This window comes from Rhinolophus sinicus, linkage group LG05 (genome assembly GCF_036562045.2).
Source record: "Rhinolophus sinicus isolate RSC01 linkage group LG05, ASM3656204v1, whole genome shotgun sequence".
NCBI classification, from domain to species: domain Eukaryota; kingdom Metazoa; phylum Chordata; class Mammalia; order Chiroptera; family Rhinolophidae; genus Rhinolophus; species Rhinolophus sinicus.
In genome coordinates, this window is record NC_133755.1 from 21,433,552 (window position 1) to 21,458,867 (window position 25,316).

Here is a 25,316-nt window from a genome sequence, read left to right on the forward strand (position 1 = left end):
TTCACCAAGAAAATATTTAAGTTAGGTTTTAAAGGGACAGTAGGAGAAAGGGAAGAACATTCCATAGGGAGTTCATTTTCAAAGGCATTTTCAGGGAACAGCATGAGGTCCATGAGGGTGGAACTTCATGTAGGTTAGATGGCGTGACAGCTGATGAAGGTGGAGAGGAAGGTGAATTGAGACTCCATTGTGAAGGGTCTTATACATCAAAAGTGAGCAGGTTGTACTTTTCATTTTGCAGGCTGAGAAAGCTTTTTTTTTTTTTTTTTTAAAGGAAGGTAACCAAATAACCCTGGTTCTGGTTCCCCCTTGAAGCCCACAGAGGATAATGATCACAGTACCATTTATTGAGCATATACAGTGGGTCAGTGTTGAACTTTTTATATGCATTAGCTCAGCTACTGATTAGCACAATAACCACTAATATGGTAGGCATTATAATTATCCTCATTTGACAGATGAGCAGACTGAGGCTCAGAGACTTTAAGTTGCTGCAGCGTATACATTGATCAGGTAGAAGGGGTAGGCAGGTTGTCTGACTCCAAAACCAATGCGTCTAACCATTTCGTAAAGATGGAGCCTCTAGAGGGGCCGACAGATAGCACTCTCATCACCTGGCTGGAGACCAAAGGCAGAGAACATTTGGCTCACTCTGCAGCCTAAGCCTCAAGCACAGGCTTTTTATGCCTCTGGGAGGTGGAGGGAAGGAGCAATGCCAGCACCTACACTTTCTCGCCAATTTCATCAACTCTTCCTCTTCTGACTCCAACCCTTTTCCCTGCTTCAGTATGACAACCTTCATATGTGTTTGCTTCTTTATAAGACTGGGATAATATTGTTATCTTTTGTTAGAGACATAGTGATCGCTCCACAGATTCTTTTCTAAAAGACTTTGAGAATAAATTAGTTACTGCTATTGAATTGTTCATTTTGTTTTTTTATTTTTTAACTTGCATTTTAGGGTACATCTTTACATCTGAATTTCCAAGAGTCAGCTGCCTTCTCTTATTTTTCTCATTTACATCTGGAGGCTATAAAGCACTAGGCAATTAAAGTAAAATGGCAAATTACTGCTTAGCTCAGTTCCTATTTCATTAAACGCACCATCTCCTTCGCTGGTCTCAATGGCCTGCCTCAGAAGTAGGCAAATTAGGCAGCTATCTGAAAGATGCTGAAAGGTCAGTACCTAAAAATACACCCCCGCCCCCCACATAATCCTAATTCTATACGTTTCCCAATGGCCTCCTTGAAAAGACACATCCTTTCCAACTCACTCAAGGTATGAGGTTACCTGAGAGGGATTATTTATTAGCTAACTAATTAGTCTGTCATAGAAGCCACCTGCCTCCAGTGTCACTCAGAATAGAGGAGGGGCCTGAAAGAATGACACCCAGGATGATGGGGTAAGGGAGTGGGTAGAAGAGATGGAAGTGGTGTTAGGAGTTAAGGGAAGGAAAGATCCAGAACTTGAAGCACCAGGAGGAAAGGCAAAACCCTTGGGGAGCCCAACGACTGAGAGACACATCTCTAAGAGACAAGGTTTTCAAAAGGAGCAGGTGGGGAGTTAGTGTGTAATGGGGACAGAGTTTTAGTCAGGAAAGATGAAAAAGTTCTAGTGATGGACAGCGATGGTGGTTGCAAATGAATGTGAATGTACTTAATGCCACAGAACTGTACACTTAAAACATGTATACTGCAAATGTATTCTAGACAATCTGTGAGGGAAATGAGGGCAGTCGAGGCTGTTTCCATTAATCCTTTGCCTTAGACAGTACGATAGCCTTCAAGATAGCTCCAGTGATCCTCACCTCCTAGTATTCACTCCCCTGTGTTATCCCCTTCCACACCAACCTGGGTAATTAATAGGATACAGTGGAAATGACCAGAAATGACCTTCCAAGACTAGGTCATAAAAGACACTGCAGCTTCCAACTGGTTCTCTCTTGGATCTCTTGCTCTAGGAGAAGTGAGCTATCATGTTGTGACGACACGCAAGCAGCCTATAGAGAGGTCCAGGGATGGGACACTGAGGCCACCAGTCAACAGCCAGCATTCACCTGCTGAGCAAGTGAGGGGCCACCTTGGAAGCAGATCCCCAGCAGCCCCAGCTGGCATCTGGACTGCAACTTCATGACAGAGCCAAAGCCAGAACCATCCAGCTAAGCCGTTCCCAAATTCCTGACCTACAGAAACTGTGAGATAATGTTTTATAGTTGTTTTAAGCCATTACGTTTTGGGGTAATCTGTTACACAGAAATTGATAACTAAGACAGCATGAGGACCCATCATCAACTGCCTGAGGCTAGTGGTGTCTTCAGTCATTTATATATCTCAATTTGTTCCGGGGATTACATCACAGGTACTTATAGATATTCTGTGACCCCATTTAGATAAAGTTGCGTTTATCTTTATATTAAGTTTTGAATACCTAACAGGTGACTTAAAAATATTTCCCAAGATTGGAGAGGCAGTGCTGAATTTCAGACAGTTAAGGCTAGGGAGAGCAATTCCCAACATAATACACCTTGTCAAAGAATGTGAAATGCTTAAAAATCTGAAGGCAGGCCAGTATTTTAAATCATTTTACTTCTTAATAGATGTGAACTCTCTTTAAATATATTTGTATAATCAAAAAGGGAAGGGAAGGGAAAGAAAGGAAGGGGGAGAGAGAGAGAGAGAAACAGAGGGAGGAAAGAAAAAGAAAGTCAGCTGAAGAACTTCGTTCGGACCAACTTCTTTTCTCTGGGCTGTGTGTGTGTACCTACCTAGAATTCTAATTTCTGCATCTGTGAGTCTCCAGTGTTTCAGCCCAAGCCTGACCAGTTGGGGGGCCCCCTCCAGTTGCTCCAACAGCCTTGCCAGGCTGAGCCGTACATCACTCCACCAGGGCAGCATCAGCACGGTGAGCTCTTCCAGGATGTGCAGCCTGCCAACTTGAAACCCCAGAGACTCGGTCAGGAATTGGCTCCTTCGCAAAACTGATGAAGGGATGTGGGAGCCTACTCAGTGGACAGTGAGAATCGACTTGTTTTTCGGTTAATATTTTTACAGAAAGTGCTCAAGAATATACAAACATTATTCAGGATAGTGTAATGAAACTGTACATACGAATAGGCCAACTTTCAGCAAACATCAAATCATGGACAATCTTGCTTCATCTTCACCAAATTCCCGCCCTTCTATGTTACTTTGAAGCAATTCTCAGATAGTATGAGTTCTTTTTCAGAAAACATAATCACAATATCATTATTAAACATTAAAAATCTTATCACTAACTCCTTAAGCAAATTTTTCTTAAACATCACTTTCTCTCAGACACTAGCTGCCTAGAAGAAGCCTCAGGGGCAGTGAGCAGGGGAAAACTGCTGACTCAAAAGCCGGCAGCCTGTGTTCCTTAATGACAGTTTAAGAAAGGGCTACATGACTTCCTTAAGGTGCATCTAATAAGGCAAAATTGTCATTCTTACTCAGTTCATGTAGAGCTTCATTTCCATCGTTTTCCAAGTGATTTTCAGATAAATCAAGAATGCTCAGTTTGGCCAAATTGTGAAGATTTTGAGCTGGAAAAAAATTTTAATCCAAAATAAAAAGACTATCAGGAAACTATATGTGCATTTTAAAATATCCTTAAAAAATTCTGAGCCTTTGTCTTCTTTGTCGATAGTACACAAGTCATTATTTAATTGATTCATTGGATTATTCCCAAAGGTATCTGGATAGGTATAACCCCCAACTCCCATGATTGTGACCAAATGGATAGATATTTCCTAGTTCTAAGTTCTGACCAATAGACTTCAGCTCACATAAAGCCTGAAGCATCATGAAATATAGTTGTTATGTCACTATAGGAAAGTCACTCCATTTCTCTAAGCCTCAGGGTCTTCATCTTTAGAATGAGGAAGTTAAACTAGATTTAACTGTGAGATTGTTTCCAATTCTTAAATGCCCTGATTGTGCAGTAGAAACAAAGGGACAAAAAAGATGCAATGAGCTGTTCTTTGTGTACCTCAGTTTAGATGTTTTTGTTAATGTCATAGTTGTGATGATAACAATAAAAACTTAAGATAATAAAAACATGAATCATAAAATTCGATCACTCTAGCTAAGAACTGCTTAGTTCTATCCTTCACTCCAGATGACAGGTATCCCCCCTTTTCCAAAATTAGGTTACACCACTTCACTTTTACAAAAGACCTACATTACTACCTGTTTTCGCTAACTGAAAGAAATCCACGAGGATTTTTGCTTTTACAAAAAAGGAGAAAAGCGAAAATAGTGTTCACCATTTGTTCTGCAGGGAGCCTTATAGAGGCAGCGAGAGAGGCCCCGCCAGCTCCTTCCTGGGAACCACACTCCACATCTCAGCATCAAGCCGCCAGAGCTTTGAACTATGTCGGTGAGTATCTTTGCTTGATTTATTTTGTGCATCTGCATTAGCAAGTGAGTCCTAAGGTATCAGAAAAGCCTAAGACAGGTTATGTTTTGGGTCTGGGAAACGCTAAAATATTTGCCATAAGCGTTAATGGTAATTGCTTCTTTGCTTAATGCCATCTCGGCTTACCAAAGTTTTCGTAGGAATACTGTACTTTCTGACAGAGGGGAAACTTGTATTGATCATGGTTGTGTAATCTACTTGAAGTTTTTCCTACCAAGACTTATTAGAAAAATCTCCTTTAAAAAAATGAGTCAAGTTTTTCATGAATATATACTCTTGTTACAATATTAGCTGTTATTATTTTTAATCAATCATATGAATCCTTTTCTTAGAGTAAACTATCTTTGAGGGGTTGGTGCTTTAAAATAAAAAAACCTATGGAAGTCCTCTTAAAAGAGTACATTTGCTATTTTTAGTTCTAAACATGTCTCTCCCCAGTGACAAGTAAAGAAGTAAAGGAGGAGTGTGCTTGTCATTCTCAGACTCCCAGTGCTTTTCCAGCCTTTTCTAATCATGGGTCTCTCTAGTTTTTGGTTCATGTTAGCATATAAATAATCTTAGTATCCTTACAGACTCCCAGCAGTTTTATATTCTGTTTTTAAAAAGGTTATACCATCTTTTTTCTCAAAATCTAAATTTAATAAACATCTGAATTAAACATATCCAGTTTATCCAGTAATATGCAAAGGTCTTTCCATACTTGGTATGCATACCCTTGGGGAACTCAAAAGACTCAACTCTTATATTAGTAATACACATCAATGCTATTTTAACAAGCCAGTGGGTAAGAATTGGAAGGTCTGAGATTATTTAAGGAATTCCTTCTCTCTGCTTCTCAATCATTTATCTATCTATTCATCCAAATATTTATTAAGCAATTATTATATAACAGGATATGTGCCAAGTTTCAAGTACCTACTTATTTTCTTCCTCTTCACCTTCTCTTAAAATTATAACATCTTCAATTATTCTGAAATTTTCTATTATCCATCTATAGTACATTTTCATTTCAACCATGGAGAAAAATCATTAAAAGCAGGCTAGATATTGCCTAGAAGTCTTTATCCTTTCCAGTTTCTCTAAAACCGAAATTTCCTCTTGGGAGGAGCATGCATTACTATAAAAGTATCACATGTTCTGTCTTACACTGTTCTTGTTCAGCTAATGCAGGCAATAGTTACCTAGGGTTTTCACAGCATTTGCCGACAGGCAGCAGGAAACTAATTGGATTTCTTCAAGATCACAGGGTTCGGCTGACAGAGACTTTACTATATAATCCATTCCCTCCCCAATGTCAAACAAGTGAGTCAAACGAAGTAAACACATATTCTTCAGGTTTGTTAGACCTTCAGCTGCAAAAAGAAAGAAAGGAAATGCATTAAGATACCAAGTTAATTTGATTTTACCACCGATTAATGGACTGAAAAGAAGACCAAGAACAATTGCACGAGCCCTTGCCATGCTCTTTTTGTCGAGACCTTAAGTTATAAAAATCCAAAGAGAGTAATTTTTCTTTCAACTATGACTTTCACACACAAAGATCACTTATGTGGAGATCATTCTCTTAGTAGCATGATAAAAACTATAGTAAATGTATAGTATTTTAATGGGTATCAACGGGTACCTTTACCATAACTTTTTTCATAGAATAAAGTCTTCTGAATGAGCACTCTCTCCTTAGAATCTCCAAAAATTTCAGAAGGGGTGGAGGCTGAATTCAGAGGGGCAGCATGGAGACTTCAGTTCCTAGGAATGCTTCTTGCGTAACTGTTTACAGCCTCAAAAGAGCCCTGCTTGTAATTGCAATGATATAGGGCCTGCCTGATGCTTTACAATGAAGAGCACATCCAATACAGCATGCTCCACCAGGAGAAAGATTTATCTTACATCAATAGTACAATAGAAAACATTCTAAAATGCACCTCATTCTTATGTGTAAAGCTGATAAGGACTTGAGGATTGATTAGGCATACCTTTGTGTCATTAAAATATTTCTTTATCTTGATGGTACTCTAACCTAGAAGAAAGAAATATACTGTTTTCATAATATCTGCCTTACAGAACTTTGAACTTTGGGAAGGTTGCAGATAGTGTATGTAATGTATTAAGTATAGTGCCTGGTACATAGTAAATGAATATTAATTGTTGTCATGGGAGCACACATAGCTCAGAGGTTGTGAACATGAGCCCTGAAGTCATTTTCATTCCTGGATCCCGTACTTAATAATAATTGTGTAACCTTGGGACTATTGTGAGGATTCAATGAGAAGAAATATGTAGAAGTGCCTCGTATAGTGCTAACCAATTACACAGTAATTCTTTAATAAACAGTAAATTTAGACTAGTTTATTCAAGTCCAGACTTTGATTCCTTAATAGTAGAACCAGATTGTCTCAGATAGGTGTTTCTGAACTCTTTCTACCAATTGGTGAGAACTTAGGCAAGTCAGTAAACTTCTAGTTTCCAGGGGCAGTAAAATGAGAAAGTTAAACTAGGTGCTCTCAGGCTCCCTCGAGCTCTGATATTCTGTGTAACTCATAAGCATGCAATAAATGTTTTCTGAACTCTGAATTAATGTTATTATTGTCATGTAGGCCATATAATGACAAAAAGGACAGCCATGTTTTAATTATAGGCTAGGGTTGTCTTTAGGCAAGAAGAATGAAAAGAAACAAGGCTGAGGAGCATTTAACTGAGGGCTCAAATGGGGAAAGAAAGAGCCAATAAAATAAAATAAAGATAAAGAAAAAGAGCCCTGCTCCTCCCAACCAAAAAAAGGCAGGGACATTGGGGAAAAAAGTTTCAACAGGAATCCTCCCTGAACTGGAAGACAAATCATGTGTTCTGCTTGTGTTCCTGAAGTTTCCTTGGTCCACAATTCATTCTTGTGTTTCATTCCATTGATGAAGTTTTATTTAATTAAAGTTAAAACCACAGTATAAACTTTGGATATTGTTGATATGCTTTAAATACAAATATAGTCAATAATTTATGAAGTTTTATTTAATTATGAAACCACAGTATAAATGCTTTACATTGTTTCTATGCTTTGAATCAGCCAGAAGATAAAAACATATCATGGCTTCTGTCCTCAAAAGGGTTACAATATAGTGGTGTACAATTTACATAAAATGGTGCTGAAGGATTGGAATGGGAGTGGAGAAAACTGTCTAGAAAAACCAATGTAGTCACAAATACGTAAAGGCATTCTTGTCTTATATAGATACAACCTTCATCAGAATCCTGAGTTAATTGTTCTTATTATCAAACTTACATTGATAAAAAATTAGAGAAAACAAAAATCTGACCTAGTTTTATAGCATCCTCCTCATTCATCTTAATGTTATCCAGTGTAAGCTTCATAAGATTCTTCAAATTACCCAAACTGTCAGTTAGACCACCTGCCAAAAGAAAAGAAATTGGACTGTGCTCAGCTGATATTTACTAAATTTCTGTTACCAATTAAAAGATTTTAGTTGTCACCATCAACAAGAAATGTTCATGAAATTGACACAAAAATGTATGTTTTTGGTCAGAGATGGACATCTTCTTTAGCTAAAAGCATGTTCTCCAAATATAATGGAATCAGATTGGAAAATAATAACTGAAAGATAACAAGGAAATCTCCAAATACTTTACACAATACTCTTCTAAATAAGCATGAATCAAGTAGGAAGTCCCAAGGAAAATTAGACAATATTTTGAAAAATACAGAAATTTAAAAAATATATCAAAATCTGCAACTAACAGACTGCTTAGAGGGAGGTTTATATTATTGAATATTTATATTACAAATGAGGGAAGGTCTCCTCTGAGACCTTACTACTTAAGAAATAAGAAAAACAAAATAAACCCAATGCTAGAAGAAGAAAGAAAATAATAAAGATCAAGACAGAAATCAATAAAAATTGGAAACAGATAAATAATAGGAAAAAAATCAATGAAAAAAGTTGTATCTTTGAAAAGATCAATAAAATGGATAAAATTCTAGCAAGACTAACAAAGAAAAGAGGAAGAACAAATTACCAATATCAGAAATGAAAGAGGATATCACTACAAAGACTGCAGATGTTAAAAGAATAGAGATTAATGTGAACTAATCTACACACATAAATTTGACAACATAGATAAAATTGCCCAATTTTTTGAAAACCACAGACTACTAAAACACACACAACATGACTTAGGTAACCTGAATTGTCCTATATAATTATCAAGGAAATTGAATTTGTAGTTTACAATTTTCAAAAAAACAAACAAACCTGCAGGCACAGATAATTTAACTTGCAAATGCTACCAAACATTCAAAGAAGAAATAATACCAATTGTATAAATCACTTCCAGAAAATAGAAGTAGAGGGAATAATTCCCAACTCATTTTATGAAGCTACCATTACCCAATATGAAACCCAGACCAAGAGAATAAAATCAAAGGAAATCAGGCCAATATCACTGATGAAAACAGAAGTAAAAATCCTCAACAAAATATTGCCAAGGAATCCAGTCATATATAAAAAGAATATTATACTACCATTAAGTGGGCTTCATACAAAGAATGTAGGGCAATATTTGGGACTTAATCCATGTAATTCACTATATTAACAGTCTAAAGAAGAAAAACTACATCATCATATAAATTGATGCAGAAAAAATAGTTGACACAATCTAACACCCATTCATAATAAATATTCTCAGTAACCTAAGAAGAGAAGGAAACTTCCTCAACCTGATAAAAGGCATCTACAAAAACAACAACAATAACAACAAAACCTACAGTTAACATCGTACTTAATGGTGAAAGTCTGAATACTTTCTCCCTAAGATCAGGAACAAAGTAAGACGTTCACTCTCACCTTGCCTATTGAACATTGTACTGCAAATTATAACCAGTGCAATAAGGCAAGAAAATGAAATAAAAGCAAAACAAATTAGAAAGGAAGAAACAAAGCTGTCATTTTTGGAGGTGACATAATTGTCTATGATAAAAATTTCAAGGAATCTACCAAAAAGAAAAAAGAAAATCCCCCCAAAACTCCTAGAACTAGTAAATGAGTTTAACAAAGGTGCAAAATACAAGATGAACACACAAAAAACCAATTGTATTTCTATCTAATAGCAATAAATAATAAGCAACCAAAATGTTTTAAAATACCATTTATAATAGCTCCAAAAGAATGAAAAAGTTAGGTATAAATCTAATAAAGCATACACGGGATGAACATGATGAAAACTACAAAATGATGATAAAAGAAATGAAAGAAAATCTAAAAACTTGAAAAGAGGAAACCATGCAAATGGATCAAAAGATTCAACATGATAAAGATGTCATTCTCCCTAAATTGGTCTGTAAATAATGTAATTCCAACCAAGATTTCAGGAAGTTTTGATGATATAAACAAATTGTTTATATTTACATGGAAAGGAAAAGGAACTAATATAAAAAAAGTTAAAAAAAAAAGAAAGAATAAACTTGGAGAAATAACACTACCCAATTTTATGACTTACTTTAAAGCTACAATTACTACTACAATGTGGTATCGGCAAGAGGTAGACAAACATATTGGCAAGTGATAGGTCAATAGAAGAGAGTCCAGAAATACATCCACATAATTATAGCCAAATGATTTTGGACAAAGCTGCAAAGGCAAGTCAAACATGAAAGAATAGCCATTTCAATAAATAGAACAACTGGATATCCATATGCAAAAAAAATGAACCTTGATAGAACCTTCACACCTTATATAAATGCTTACTCAAAATGGACCACAGATCTAAATGTAAAACATAAAACTTTGAAAAGATAGGAGAAAATCTTCATGACTTGGGGTTCAGCAAAAAATTCTTAGACATGACACCAAAAGCATGACTCATAAAAGAAAAAATGGATTGCAACAAAATTTAAAACTTTTGTCGTATGAAAGATACTGTTAAGAGAATGGAAAGACTAGCTACAGATTGGGAGCAAATATTTTCAAATCAGTTGTGATTTGAATGACAAAGGATTTGTATCCAGAATATATAAAGGACACTCAAAACTCATCATTTAGAAAACAAGTAACCCAACTGAAAGATGGGTAAAAACTTGAACAGATACTTCACATAACGGGATATATAGTTGGCAAACTAGCACGTACTAGGTTTTCAACTTTTATCAGCAAACTATGATGAGATAACACTACACACATAATTATAGTTGCTCCACTTCCTCCCAGCATTTAATATTGTCTGTTTTTTTTCCTTATTGTAGAATGACAAAAATAGAAAAATACGGAGAATACCTAGTGCTAGTGAGAATGCGGAGCAACTAAATCTCTCATATATTGCTATTGGAAAGGTAAAACGATACAAACTGGATAATAGTTTGGAAGTTTCTTTAAAAGTTAAACAAGCACTTGTCATATGGCTCAGCAATCCCATTTCTAGGTATTTGCCCAAGTATCCTGAAAATTTATTTTCAAACAAAAATCTGCATGAAAATGTTTATAGTAGCTCTATTCATAATTGCCCCAACTGGAAATAACCTACATGTCTTTCAATGGTGACTAGAAAAACTATGGTACATCCATATAATGGAATACTGTTTAGGAATAAAAAAGAATGAACTAGGAGGAATATGAAGAGACTTGGAGGGCAAAAATAGAAACAAACTTTGGGTATAAATGATAGGGAACTGGATTTTAGCCAGAAGAAAGAATAAGCACTGATTACAATCAAATGCCAAAGGGGCCAGGGAGATAATGTTATTACAAAAAGTAGAACAGGTGGGCTCTGTGCCCACCTGAAGATTTTGTGTCTCGTCCAAAGAGCATAGGAGAAAATCATAAGGCTCTCACAACTTGTTACCAAGTGAGGATGTGAGACCTCAGTTGCCAAATCTACAATTTTCAAAAGAAATGAAGAACTGGTATTTTCACATGATACCTCCCAATTTCAAAATGCTGGCAACTCTTTCAGGAAGAAGAGTCATGGCTAGGGGATGGGGAAGGGAAGGAGACTTTTCATTGTAGGTTGTTTTATAATTTGGACCACATGAATTTATTACTCAAAACATAAATTTTAAAAATTAAGGCAAAATATTGGCAAACATTCAAAAGAAAATTCGAAACAACTCTTAACTCACAGAAAATTTCCTCTGCAGGTGACAAGTGAGGCAGAGCTTGTGATTGGAAACTACTCCTAGATTACAGTCTAGCTGCCAGCCATAGCTTCTTCCCACCTCACAGCAGCCCCTGCTCCCAGCAACAGGGCTGATCTACACAGATAGGACAGACACTCATCTTTAGAGCTATTCTAAATTTGGGGAAAATTCCCCTTTATCTAAAGAGATTGCCCCGCATGTGTGTATCTGAAGTCGGAAATTTCTTCAGGTTAGACAAAATCTACACATTTTGTTTCCAAAATGAACAATAGTTGGGGCTGGGGTTTGTTCTGAAATTTTCCTAGCTGAGAATCTAGTAGCACAATTAGCGACTAGCTCCAGTAGGTAACTAGTTTAATGGCTAGATTTCCTCCCAGATTTGAAGGGGGGAGGGGTGCCACTGGCAGGAAGCAGTGGGTGCTGGGTGGAGATAGACTGGCTTCCACCATGAGGGAATGAATGTTCTTACAGGTGCTGAGAACCGAACTGAGGTTTCCAACCAAGCCGGCTGAGAAAGGGGAAAGTTCGCTGAAGACAAGCTTAACCACCAAATACACACACGCACACACGCACACACACACCCTTTACTACCGTGTTTCCCCGAAAATAAGACCTAGCCAGACAATCAGCTCTAATGCGTCTTTTGGAGCAAAAATTAATATAAGACCCAGTCTTATTTTACTATAATGTAAGAGCGGGTCTTATATAATACTGGGTCTTATATAATATAATATAAGACTGGGTCTTACATTAATTTTCACTCCAAAAGATGCATTAGAGCTGATTGCCCAGCTAGGTCTTATTTTGGGGGAAACACGGTATAGAAACTATATAACTATTCAATCAAACTGTATAGCTTCAGCTCTGGAAATCCTCCCAGTCTGACAGCCTTCCCCCACATGGACCTCTCTCTTCAGCTCTCCCACCTCCCTCCCAAATCCTGACACCTGGTAGAAACTATTAGAAAATTTAAAGCAAAATTATATGATATCTAGTATTTCCGTGGTACTTAACCAGGTTGTAGTATAGCTTCAACTTCTTATGTTTACAATACCTGGCAGCCGTTGGGTCTGTAGGTTGTGAATACTCAAGGTTTTCAGGTTCGTCACAGATGTGATGTGCTGCTCGTCTTCTATGGTGAGAGGACTGGCTTCCACCATGAGGGAATGAATGTTCTTACAGGTGCTGAGAACCGAACTGAACATTCCAACCAAGCCGGCACATCTCTTAATGTATAATCTGAGGCTTGTAGCAGAGCTAACTATTTTCCCCAGATATTTGATATCTTGCTTATTCAACTTGCTGAAATCCCGGAGTGTGACCTCCAGAGTCTTGAATTCCTGCTTCCAGTTGAAGAACAGAGACACGGCCCTGCCCGGAATGCAGGTTTCTGAGGACCCTCCCGTGTGCGTCCTGCTTCTGTCCTCTGTGGTCTTGTCCCGCAAAGCTGTGGCTGCCCCGTAGAAGTCCAGTTTAATGAAGTCCAGAGCACTTGCACAATTAGGCAAGTGTTCAAAGAAGTCAAATAAGTAATCAGGGATGCTCTCTGAGTTGATATGTAAGCTTTTCCCACGAAAGAAAGCTTCAAACTCTTCACTCAGGGCTGATTTGGATATACTCTCCTGGAATAAATTGATGCCACACTCTGTAAAGGAATTGACGTTTATGGCTTTCAGAATTTCTTGCATAGCGGTGCTTCGCTCATTTTGTATAGATTCCTGCCTCCAGAGAGGCCTCTTAGGGATGGAAAGCCCGAGGAGGCTGCCATGCTGATACACTGCTGCAAGGTGTTTCACAACAATCTTGGTGGCTTCGACAGATGACCCACACGTATAGAGGAGCAGGTTGCTGTACTTGGAAGTAATGTCTGAAATGGTAACCATTTTCTGCAAGTGACTGTTCCCCTTGGTCACCTCCTCTGGCTCCCGAGATATCAGCAGACTGCTGAGTCTGCGTCCCGCTATGTACTCCTGGAATGACTTATGAAAGAATTTATACTTTGGTTTGAACCGTTGAGCTGTGTATTTGCAGAGAAGTCCTGTCATCAGTAGGACGTCCTCGTTCACACCGGACACGTCCTCCGGTTCAAAATCAAACCTGTGGGAGAACACGCCCTCCAGAGCTAGGTCTCCACAGTGGTCCAGGCTGCGAGTAAAATCACCAGCAGTCACCCCTTTACATCTGTGCTTGTTTTTATGGATCAGCAAGTCAAAGAAGGTGCAGAACAGCGTTGTTTGTGTGTGAGAATGGAACTCATTTTCCCCCATCTGGATTGCACAAGTGATGACCACAAAGAGAGGGGTCTTCATCAGATTCCGCAAGCGCCTGGACTTCTGAATTTGGAGTACCAAGCCTTCAGCAAGCTCCTTTATCAGTACTTCCCGGATGAGAGCCTGGGCACTCTCCTCCATCATGTCCCCCAGCTCAGCAGTCAGGGCACCGAACTGCCTGATGTGCCTCAGGCACTCAGTGGTGGTGGTGACGATGACCATATTCTTGAAGCGGTGGTTTTCCTTTATCAGGGCTTCGATTTCTGGGCAGTTCTGGGCCTTGAATTCATTGTAACCATCCAGGAGAAAAAGAACCCTCTGGCGTAGCTTTAGCAGCATGGCCATGAAAGTCTGCTTCCTAATCGTGTCAGGTATGTCCACCAGTTGGTCACACAGGGTTTCGAAGAGTCCACCCTGGGCCCTACTCAGTTGGAGAAAGAAGACTAATTTGAATTGCGTCAGAGCCCTGCACTTTCCGGAGGCCCAGAGCATGGCGACTCGCTGGAGCAGGGTGGACTTCCCTTTGCCCGATTCCCCTTCAATGATGCAGGGGCTCTGAAGAGTGTCCAGCAGACCAGTCAGGGTCAGCTGCTCCAGACGGTGATGGTGTTGGTCCTTCCTCCATAGAACAGGTTCTGTGAAGGTGCTTTTCAAATTGAAAATAATGTCAATATCTTCACCCAGTGGGTAGAAGTTCAGAAAAGAGGGGGTATGGTATAAGTACTTTAAATCCTGAGCCAAATCATCTAAGTCTTCTTCTGACATCTGGTGAAAAAGACCTGTGAGAGAAGAGGTGAGATTAAAGAGGACCCAGTTCTAGTCTCCCCAGAACCTAGAGTTCAGGAGGATGAAGGTGGAATAATGCTGAGAATCTTCCACTCGTGCTTTTAATTTCCTTCCCCAGTTCTAGGCCAGCACAAGGGGTTGCAGACATTTACTCCTGCTTTTGCATGTCACCCTTTACCTTTCCTCCCCTTTTGCCTTCTCTTCGCTCCTTTCCACCACCAAATCTTATAGCAGCTGAGTGGAAACGGGAGGAGCCTGTGTTTGGGTTAAGGAAAGTACATAAGAGTCAGGAGATAGCTGAGAATGATGGCTACGGGTAACTTTCAGCAGATCAAGACTTAACCTCGATTAAAACCTGACATGAAATAATTGACCAATTTAAAGAAATAGAAAACAAAAGTACTATTCATGAAAAGCAGAATCACGCTCCTTCAGTCAGTCAGGCTGTCTTTACCACAGTGCTTGGATCATGGAGCAGGTAGGTGGTCACCGAGCCACCCCTCTCACAGACAGCCCTCATCAGACTAAGGAGTGGCACTACTGCAGAGACTTAAATGCCTTTATTGTCCAGCGTCATTTTGAAGTGAGACTATACACTAAATCATTTCTTCCCTGACCCTGGAGTTACTCACTGGCTTCATCATCAAGTGCTCTAATAGGAGATTTCTCTGAGCGTGCCTGTGCTTTTCCTTACCATGACCAAAGCCCACCACCCGGTGACATGACGAGGGAGGAGAGCAGAGGCTCTGTCGTGGGGATTATGGATCGTCGTCATGGTGGAACAGATACAAGCAAATAGATACTTACTTTGTCCATTCAAGTCCTGAAACAGAGGATAGTTCCACTTTTCAAGGGATTTAAGAAAGAGGTTACAGGCTTCTGGACCCTTCTTCAAAATCATGTGGATGATCCCTCTTGCTGCATCCTGCTCCACCTTCTCACAGCAAATGATGTTTACTTCTTCAAAATTCAGAACGTTCCATACAAATAGCTCATCCACAACTTGCTTTATAACAGTCATTCCCATCCTTTGAATGAGGACTTGACTATTCTCCTTTAGGAAATTCACTGAGGAGATGGGGGAGTATACATATTTATTTGTGTCCATAAAATGTGCATATGAGCATCATGTTGCCAGAGCATCAGGGTCACACATGTTTTTCCTTTGGACCCACGCTGAGTTATGGAGATGCCAAATACTTGAATTCCAGGCCCTAAAGAAAAGCTCTGCAAAGCCATTCATTCCTAACCCCTGAGTCCTTGGTGAGCAAGATGGTTCTTCTTTGGTAATGAAGTAAAGTGAGCACTCTTATCCCCCAGTATAAGAGGGTTCCCAGGGAGGTGTTAGTGGGCTTTAGAGTCATGAGACTGGCCTAGGATCTGCCCGTTGCTACCATCTGTCTAACCTTGGAAAGATGCTAAACCTCTTGGAGCCTATTCAGTGCTGTGCTGCCAAGTGTTGAACACACTGGCTCCCTGGGGGTAAAGGCCCTAATTCATAACACTTACCAATCTCCATGTTACAAATATTCCAACGATGGCTGATTTGAAGCTAATAATATATGCCAACTGGCTAACAAAAATCATGAAAATTCAACTATCAGGTCTCACAAAACGGTAAGAACCAGCTCCAGTACACAACTGGTTCCTTATCTGTACAGGGGGGTTGAGAACAGTATTTAACTTATGAAGTTATGAGAATTCATGTATAGTAGCTCATACAAAGTCATAGCTCAATACATCTTAGCTACTATTCTTAGCCATTATTCTGCTGTCACCATTCGAAGGAGTAACATATTTTCTCTCCCTAGCATTTGGTCTTTTGTGAAGACTGTCACTGCGAAACAGTTGTGTGTATCCAGTATAAGCCCTCTAAACCTCTCGTAGTCCCTGGGGAAGCTATGTCATTTCTGTGTCTGGCTCTCCAAGCTCTAACTTTGAAACACAGACCACGCTGTACCCAGGCAGTCCGTGACAGCTCGGCAAAATGTCTCCCTGGTTTTTCACTCTCAGACACTGTCTGCAATAGTTTTCTTCCTGGGCAAGGCTGCCCCTGGTTTTCAAATCTTTCTTGACTCATCCAAGGGGATTTGCTCCTCCCAAAGGCCCTGAGACCTCTCTGGTCTAAGATGCACCATCAGGCACTCCAGTCCCCGCAATCCCACCCCAGCTTGCCTTTCTCTCTGTCACAAGTCTCTACTACTAACCTCGGCTGGAATGTTACCACATCCCTGTCTACACATCCTGTCAGCAAGTCTTTTCTCTCTCCCTCTGGGGTCTCATCTTTTCTCTTGGCTTCGACATCCTCCCCAGGGAGATGACTGTTGTCTGTCTAGTCACGGTCTTCATTTTACAGCTGCAGAAATGTCGCCTCAGAAAGGCCTAGAGACCTCCACAAGGCTTGTTCTTATTACTAATCGTGGTGTATCGTCCTGTGTATGAAACTACCATACTCCTCTCTTATCAAGTAGTTAGGTGAAAACAATGCTGCTCATTCATTCATTCATTCATTCATTCAGTATTCATTCTTACGAGAATAACTCTTTGTCTAGACCAGTGCTGTACAGTAGAATTTTCTGAGACGAAGAACATGTTCTATAACTGTGCTGTCCAATAAGTAGCCAGTAGCCACACGTGGCTATTGAGCACTTGAAATGTGGCTAGTGCGACTGTACCACTGAATTTTAAATTTTATTAATTTTTATTTATTTAAATTCACATTTAAATAGACAGATGGCGAGTGGCCACTACATTGGATAGCACAGGTCTACATCCAGCAATCAAAGCAGAAAGAGTTACATTTTTGTTGCCACTTAGATCTACACGATGTTTCTTCACACTGATCTTGACAGGTATAGCTCTCTGCTGTCTGGCTGGGCAGATGCGGCTCAATAGGTGAGGCAGGGGACCAATATTTTAAAACATACACCTGGTCATCGTTTGTGTAAGTCCTGTCCTGTTTGTGGTTCTGCCTTTTATCACAGGCTGCCACCTTTGTAACTGAATTCTCAAAACCACAGAAGAATATTTATTGGGAATTCCACATATAACTAGTCAGGGGAAGGCATGAATTGATTTTCCATTCACTAGCATAAGTTTTTGGTAACACACTACATAACCAGGCAGATTTTATTTCTAGTGTACTTACTTGTTCTGAATAAGAGCTTTCCACCCTTCTGTATCTCAAGAGAGTATTATTTCCAAATGGATAGGTCAAAGATGATCCCAATATTGTCCTCTTCTTTCTGTAAAAGTGCTCTTCATTCTGTAACAAAACAGAACCAGAAACAATCAGGCAGCAACCACTGTCACTTTCGTACTTACTCTTGTTTTTCTAACACCAAATAAGGACACACTATACATAATATTCAACATCGTTTTTTTTTCATTTGCTGTATTTTTTGAGGCTTTTCCGTATCAGTTATGTATTAAACTGCCTGATTTTTGAAATGAACCTCATTCAGGTATAATTAACAAACAATGAAAAGCAAGGAGCTTTGGCAGATGTACACACCCAAGTCAATAATACCCCAGGTAAGATTTAGAATATTTCTATCACTGCAGAGGGCCCTTGTGCCCCTGTATAGTCCATCTCTCCAATTTCCCACCAAAGCAACCACCAATCTGATTTCTTTAACTATAAGTTAGTTTTGCATGTTGTAGAAATTGATATAAATGGAAAAATGTAGTATGTACTCTTGTGTCTAGCTCCTTTCACTTACCATCATGTTTTTGAGATTCGCCTTGTTTCCATGTGTTAGTAATTCAGTCCTTTTTATGGCTGAGCAGTATTTCATTTTATGAACAGGTCAGTTTACTTATCAGTTTTCTACTGATAGACTTGGTTTGTTTCAAGTTTTTGGCCATTACAAATGAAGCTATGAACATCCATGTACAAGTATCTTTGTGGACATATGTTTTCTCTTGCATAAATACCTAGTAGTGAAATTTCTGGGTCATATGGTTGAGTGTATGTCAATTTTATAGAAAGTGCCAAACTGTTTTTCAAAGGGGTTGTACCATTTTACGTGCCCTCCAGCATGTAAAAGCAACAGTTCCAGCTGTTCCAAATCCTCACTAGCACTTGGCGTTATCTGTCTTTTTAATTTTAGCCATTCTAGTAAGTGGGTAGTGGTATCTCATTATGTAGTTTTAATTGTAAATTTTTTTGATGATTAATTATGTCGAGCATGTTTTCATGTACTTTATTGTTTCCTCAAATATTTTGTGAAGTATCTATACAAATCTTTTGCCCATTTCACCAACTGGTTTGTCTTTTTTTAATTGACTTTTACGAGTTCTTTATAGATTCTGGATACAAATTTTTGTCAGATATATGTATTATGAATATTTTATCCTAATCTATAGTTGTTTTGATTGTACCTAGGATTTAATTTATAGAGATAACGAGTGTCAATGCCAATGAAAGAAGTTTTATTACTTACAGTTCCTAAGAGAAGGAGGGTGTGCCACACCCCACAGGGCCACACAGGGAAGTCCCAGAGTTGATCAGGAGACAGAAAGAGCAAAGAAGGAAGCTTAGCCCAGAGCATCTCTTATGGTTTTCTCAGGAAGGAATGGGTGAGGCAAGATAGGCAAGTTTGAGCAAGTTTCGGATTGCATAGTTTGAATAAATCGACAGACTCTGAGCTATGTGGGTGGCCCTGGAATGATTTCGGGCAGAAAAAGATTGGCCTGGTGTGTGTGAGTTAAGATGAAGTTGGTGTTTAGGGATATAGTCTTTGGATTGGTTCGTTTGCACATGAAAGGCACACTCACAGGGCAAGTTTTCTGCTATACCTAGGAATTAGCTAGTCCTGGGAGGGTAAGTCTCTCCAGGACAGCACAGCCCCCAAGATGGCAAAGCATCACAAAATTAGAAAATAAAAAACATGATTAATACAATGGTTTTCCTTTATTGTCTTACATATTTTGAAGAGCAAGTCATTTTCATTTTTGTGAGGTCCAGCGTATTAATTTTTTTCTTCTTTGATTCATGCTATTTGTGTCCTATCTACAAAATCATGTTATCCTGAGATTTTCACCTAAGTTTATTTGTTAGGTTTACTTTTAGCTTTTAGTTCATTGATCCATTTTGAGATAGTCTTTGATTGTGATGTGAGATAAGGAGTTAAGATTCATTTTCCCCCCTTAGGGATATCCAGTTTTTCCAGCATGATTACTTTAAAGAATATTCTTTACCCATAGAATTTGTGTCTATTTCTGAACTCTGTTCTGTTCCATTGATTTATATGTCTGTCCTAATGCCAATATCATACTGTTTTGATTATTGTATCCTTATAATAAGATTGAAATCAGATAGTGTAAATCTTTCAATTTTGTTTTTTTTTTTCAGAATTGTTTGCATTTTCATATAAATTTTAAAATTAGTTTATTGATTTCTATTTTTAAAAGAAGCTTTCTTAAATTCTGGTTTCTAGTTTGACATGTAGGGAAGTCATTACTCCATCATAACATCAAGTAAAAAAAGCTAAATAAACTGAAAATCAGCAACTCTTTTTAGATCTATCAGGGAATTGAGGTCACAGGGCAACCTGCAGCCCCAACATTTGAAAGACAGGTGGATACAGAGAATCACAACTTACTGGAGCAGAAAACCACAAGGTGCAGAAACATACGAACAAAATCTCTGAGGAACCAGTATGGGGGGAGGAAACCCTAAACTGTAATTGAGAAATTGCTAGAGGCTCAGTGTTGACAAGTCTGAGAGTTTTAAAAACTCCAGAAAGGGCCAGTCTTAGGAGGGCCACCATGCTTTTGTGAGGTTTACCACTAGAAACCCTACCAGGATATTACAGTGAAGATCAGAACAGTCCCCTCCTCCTCCCAGCCAGGGAAGGAAAAAAAACATTTTGAAATATACACAGAACATTCTGTTTTTTCTGAACAAGAGCTGCCCTCAAGTGAAATTACCAGAGCCTCACCTATTGGAATATTATCAGAACCCAACTGACATGGGGGGAGGGAAATACCCAGCTCCAGCCTCCTCTAGCTTTACACATGGGGAACAGTTTATTTATTTTGCTAGGAAGACATTTAAAAGTTACTATTATCACCCCAAAGAAACAAAAGCATGGAAAACATTAACAGTTCTGGAATATAAGGTGAACTGGAGTATTTATAAATTTCTGCTAAACATTTAAGACTTAGTAACTACTTTTTACTTGTTACCTCATGTGAAAGAAACTTTCTGAAATTAAAAAAATTTTTAAAGTGTTCTTCATTCAACTATGAGCAGATATATTGACAATTCTGGCAGTACTGTCTATTGAACACAAATATGCAAAACGATCCATTTGCTAAAGTCATTGACAAAGTTGCAAAAAGTAAGGCTGAAAAGGGTTTTTACTGTTCATTACTATGCTGGCCCAATACGGGTAGGTGTACATTTTTCCTTTTTTTGTACTGCAGTATTTACTCTAGTTTGTTTATTTTTACTGCCATGTTTCTATACATATATAAGAAAACTGTCACTACAAAACAACAACAATGAGATTAAAAAATGGGCAAAGAACTTGAATAGATATTCTCAAAAAATGATATACAAATGGCGAACAATCACATAAAAAAAAGTTCAACATCACTAATCACTAGGGAAATGCAAATCAAACCCACAATGAGATATCACCATGAACCCAACAGAAAATAACATATGTTGGCCAGGATGTGGCAAAATTAGAACCTTTACATACTGTTGGTAGGAATGTAAAATGGTACAGCTGTTATGGGAAACAGGTTCAAAAAATTAAAAAGAGAATTACCATATGATCCAGCAATTCCACTTCTGGGTATATAACCAGAAAGATTGAAAGCAAAATCTTGAAGAGATATTCATACATCCATGTTCATAGCATGATTCATGAGAGCCAAGAGGTAGAGTCAACCCAACTGTCAAACAGATAAATGGATAAACAAAATGTGATATATACATAAAATGGATATCACTCAACCTTAAAAAGGAAGGAAATCCTGTCACAAGCTACAATATGCTCAGCAAAAGAAGCTAGTCACAAAAGGACGAATGCTGTGTGGTTTCACTTATATGCTGCAGTACCTTGAGTAGTGAGTCAAATTCATAGAGGCAGAAAAGTAGTATGGTGGTTGCCAGGGGTTTGGGGGAAGGGAAAATAGGGAGTAGTTGTTTAACGGATACAGAGTTTCAATTTTATAAGAAGAAAAAGTTCTGGAGATTGATTGTACAACAGTGTGAATATACATAACAATACTGAACTGTAGACTTAAAATGGTTGAGATGGTAAATTTTATGCTATGTGTATTATACCACAATTTAAAAAAAAATTAATTACTATCATTAATTTTGTTATGTGAGTATTATCGAAAATAATGTTATATAAGGGAGGGGGTTTTTGAAATGATTTGTTTAAATATCGAATATGCTAGGTTCATCCAGCCAACATACAAATAGTCATGCTCTTAAGGCCAACTTTTCATCACTGGAAAAATAAATTAAGAATAAAATGGAACTTCATGTTAGATGGGGCACCAAAGAACTGGGCCCCAGTGCATCTGTGTGAAGAGCCACAGGATCTGAGACTTTCAGAGATGAGAGAAACAAGACAAGCTGTCAAAGGAAGAAAGAATGTCTTGTAAGTCAGTTTTTCAAACTGGTCAATTCATTAGCGGGTCATGATATCAACTTAAGTGGGATACAATTAGCATATTTTAAAAAATGAAATAAAACATCAGAATGCACTGTATTTTTTCATGAAAGTTTTGTTTCAGTTATTTCTATATCCTGCCACTGGGCAGTGATGTAAGATGTATTTCATGTTGTGACTTGAGGTCAATGAAAGTTTGAAGGTCAGTGTTCTAGGGTAACCCTACGGAGGGATATTTAATTCTGCCTGGAAGAGGTGACTTTTGAGTTGTTCTTGAAGAAAATCAAAGTTGACCAAGAAGTTAGGGGGAAAGGCTACCTCTAGGCAGAGGACACAGCAAAGGAAGGAGCATGAGGGAAAGAGTCTGAATATCAGGATTTGGGACAGCACCTGGTGTGAACAAGGGCCTATTTTGATGTCAGCATTGAGTTCAAATTTCTGTTCTACCACTCACAAGCTGGGAGTATTCGACTGGTACACAGAAAGGGCTCAGTAAATAGCAGCTACAATAGATTTTTCCCTCCTTTTCTATGCCCCAAAAGGGAGTAGGTCTGAGAAAAATCAGACCTCCACTGACTGGGTCAGATTTTAAGTGACAATGGAGAAAAGAGGAAGAAGATAGAGGAAGGAGCCACCTGTTCCTTATATTCTCGTAAACAGAATAAACTAATCCGAGAGTTGGTCATGCAGTCCCTTTGTCCGCTAAAACAATCGATAAAAATTGCTACATGGATCATCAGGGAGGCATCTTAGCTGATTTTGAACATGCTAAAAATTCATATTCAGTTTGGGTATTGGTAGTATTCTTCCTACCCACAGAAAATCTGTGACCGGATCGTGGAACCAAGTCAGAGACAATTGACTGGTTAGTTATTAATTGTTCTTGAGAATAAAATTAACCCATAGTCTGAAGCTCAGGTAGTCCACTCTCAGTTACCCACTGGCATAGAAGACAGGGTTGTGACCAGTTTGCTCCCCTGGATCGTGGCTGTGAACACGTCCCCACCTCCTTAAGCAAGCTGTCCAGAGAATAATTGAATTGCATGGAAGAAGTCCTTTTCCTACATTTGTACTTTGGAAAATAATATTTAGAAGTACAGTAATTCTAAAAATGGACATTTTCTTCCAAATGGTTACTTACATGAGCTCCTTAGTGAACTGAAGTTCCTCTGGACCCATATAACCCACATCTATGGATTCATTCCCACAACTTATGGATGCAATGATGGAAAAGTCATATATAAAGGGAGCAGAGAGGAGGCACGTGGAAGTGGAAAGTGTGTGTGAGCTTTGGTATTGCAGTTCTGAATTCAGATGCTCACTCTGCAGTTTATTAGATGAGTACCCCTCCCTTACAGAGTCTTGCTTTCTTTATCTGAAACACTGACATAATATTCATCTCCTCAGACTGTTGTGAAGATTAAATGGGAAAGTGACTGGGACAGAGGTGATCAGTGGGTGCTCTCTTCCTTTCTAGTAAAAAGGCTCTAGACTAGAATGTTCTTAGATCTCCAATAGACTCCAGAAATCTCACATCTTATTGTTAATATTAGTGTTGTGAGTGGAATTGTGGTCCTCAAAATCCATATGTTGAAGCCCTAGGCCCCTCAGGACAGGACTGTATTTGGAGACAGAGCCTCTAAAGAGGTAATGAGGTTAAAATGAGGTAGTATGGGTGGGCCGTAATCCAATCTGACTGGTGTCCTTAACAGGACGGTGAGATCTGTACACACAGAAACCCCAGAGATGCAAGCTCAGAGGAGAGACAATGTGAGGACAGGGTGAGAAGGCAGACATCTGCAAGCCAAGGAGAGCAGCCTCAGGAGGCAGCCGCAGGAGAAACCAAACCTGTTGACACTTTGATCTTGGACTTCCAGCCTGCAGAACTGTGAGAAAATAACTTTCTGTTGGTTAAGCCGGCAGTCTGTGGCATTTTGTTATGGCAGCCCAACCGGACTCATACAGTTAGTATTATAGAAGTGTGCTGAACTGTTAAGGGAACAATGACAGGAGACCGGTTCTATCCTAGTTCTCTAGACAGTTACCTGCCTGACCTCTTGTCACCCCATTTTCCATCCCTCTAAACCAGGGATGTAGGATTCATTGAGATAAAGTATATGAAGACCTGATCAACAATAGGTGTCCTGTAAACAGTAACTTCCTTCTCTTCTTTCTCCAGATATCAGGTTTTTCACCAGTAACTCGGGGTATTGGATGGACTAAGTAGTCCATCCAAGTCTTTTCAGCTCAGCTTCTGTGAGTCTAACAACAGTTTTAGGAACTAGAGTAGGTTTTCCTCCCATAAGCCCAAAGTATATTTTCAAAGTCCTTTCTCTCACTTTGTCTCACAGTAAACACAAATCCACTCCTCTGAATGTATATTTAAACATCAATTCTAAGGAACCTATTGAAACCCCACTAGGCAAGACTGACCACCCCTAAAATTTTCCCTGCAGGCAAATTCAACCAGCCATGCAAAACCACAGTCTTCAGTGTGAAGGCTTTTATACCTCCCAGACACAAGCTTTAAAGGAATATAAACCCAAATTTTATAATAATATATGGTTCCAAAACCTACTTAAAACCCCATTCTCTTCCCCCACAGTACCTGGCTGAGCAATCCAGTTACCCTCTTCTCGGTGGATCATCAGAAGACGCTTTTAAAATTATGTTTCTTTTAATTTACTTTTGGTTTCAGAGTGACACCTGGTGTCACATAGATCTGAGGTCTTCCTTTTTTGTGACCGGAGATTATAAGAGAAGTGCAAACCATGACAAGTTTTTTGTTTTTTCCAAAGCATAGTACAAATGGTTTGGACAGAAGTACTACCTATTCAGAAAGGGAAGGTGAGTGTAAGTAGCAGTAGGCAGAGAAAGAAGTATATCTTGAGACTAAAAATGCAAAAGCCAGAAATTTACATGAGGCAAGGAAATACTCATTTGTTTCCTATTTGTCCTTGACATAGGAATCCTATTGCTGTTGATTTATTTATTCTACAGCTTTAAATGAAGCAAAGTATTTTGAACATTTACTTCGTATTATTTTT

General features: G+C 38.8%; 1 protein-coding gene and 1 long non-coding RNA gene across 4 annotated transcripts in view; one reads left to right on the forward strand and one right to left on the reverse strand.

Moving 5' to 3' along the window:
- The window catches only part of NLRC4 (NLR family CARD domain containing 4), a 32,220-nt gene that overhangs the window by 6,677 nt on the left and 227 nt on the right, over positions 1–25,316 (reverse strand). The window contains exons 1-8 of one of the 3 annotated variants that reach the window (XM_074331857.1): positions 24,878–25,012; positions 17,778–17,894; positions 15,437–15,697; positions 12,628–14,622; positions 7,744–7,836; positions 5,617–5,787; positions 3,468–3,560; positions 2,766–2,933 (exon numbers count right to left, since the gene is read on the reverse strand). In XM_074331857.1, coding sequence (XP_074187958.1) covers positions 2,766–2,933; positions 3,468–3,560; positions 5,617–5,787; positions 7,744–7,836; positions 12,628–14,622; positions 15,437–15,697; position 17,778 — 2,782 coding nt within the window. In that variant the 5' untranslated portion in view covers positions 17,779–17,894; positions 24,878–25,012. Of the gene's footprint in view, positions 1–2,765; positions 2,934–3,467; positions 3,561–5,616; positions 5,788–7,743; positions 7,837–12,627; positions 14,623–15,436; positions 16,269–17,777; positions 17,895–24,877; positions 25,013–25,316 lie in introns of those variants that run through there. The other 2 variants (XM_019741649.2, XM_019741632.2) reach the window with 2 other exon arrangements.
- LOC141571524 (uncharacterized) lies at positions 2,927–24,990 on the forward strand. Its single transcript, XR_012496299.1, has 3 exons — positions 2,927–3,208; positions 4,298–4,396; positions 24,875–24,990. It is a non-coding gene; the product is annotated as an uncharacterized LOC141571524 (long non-coding RNA).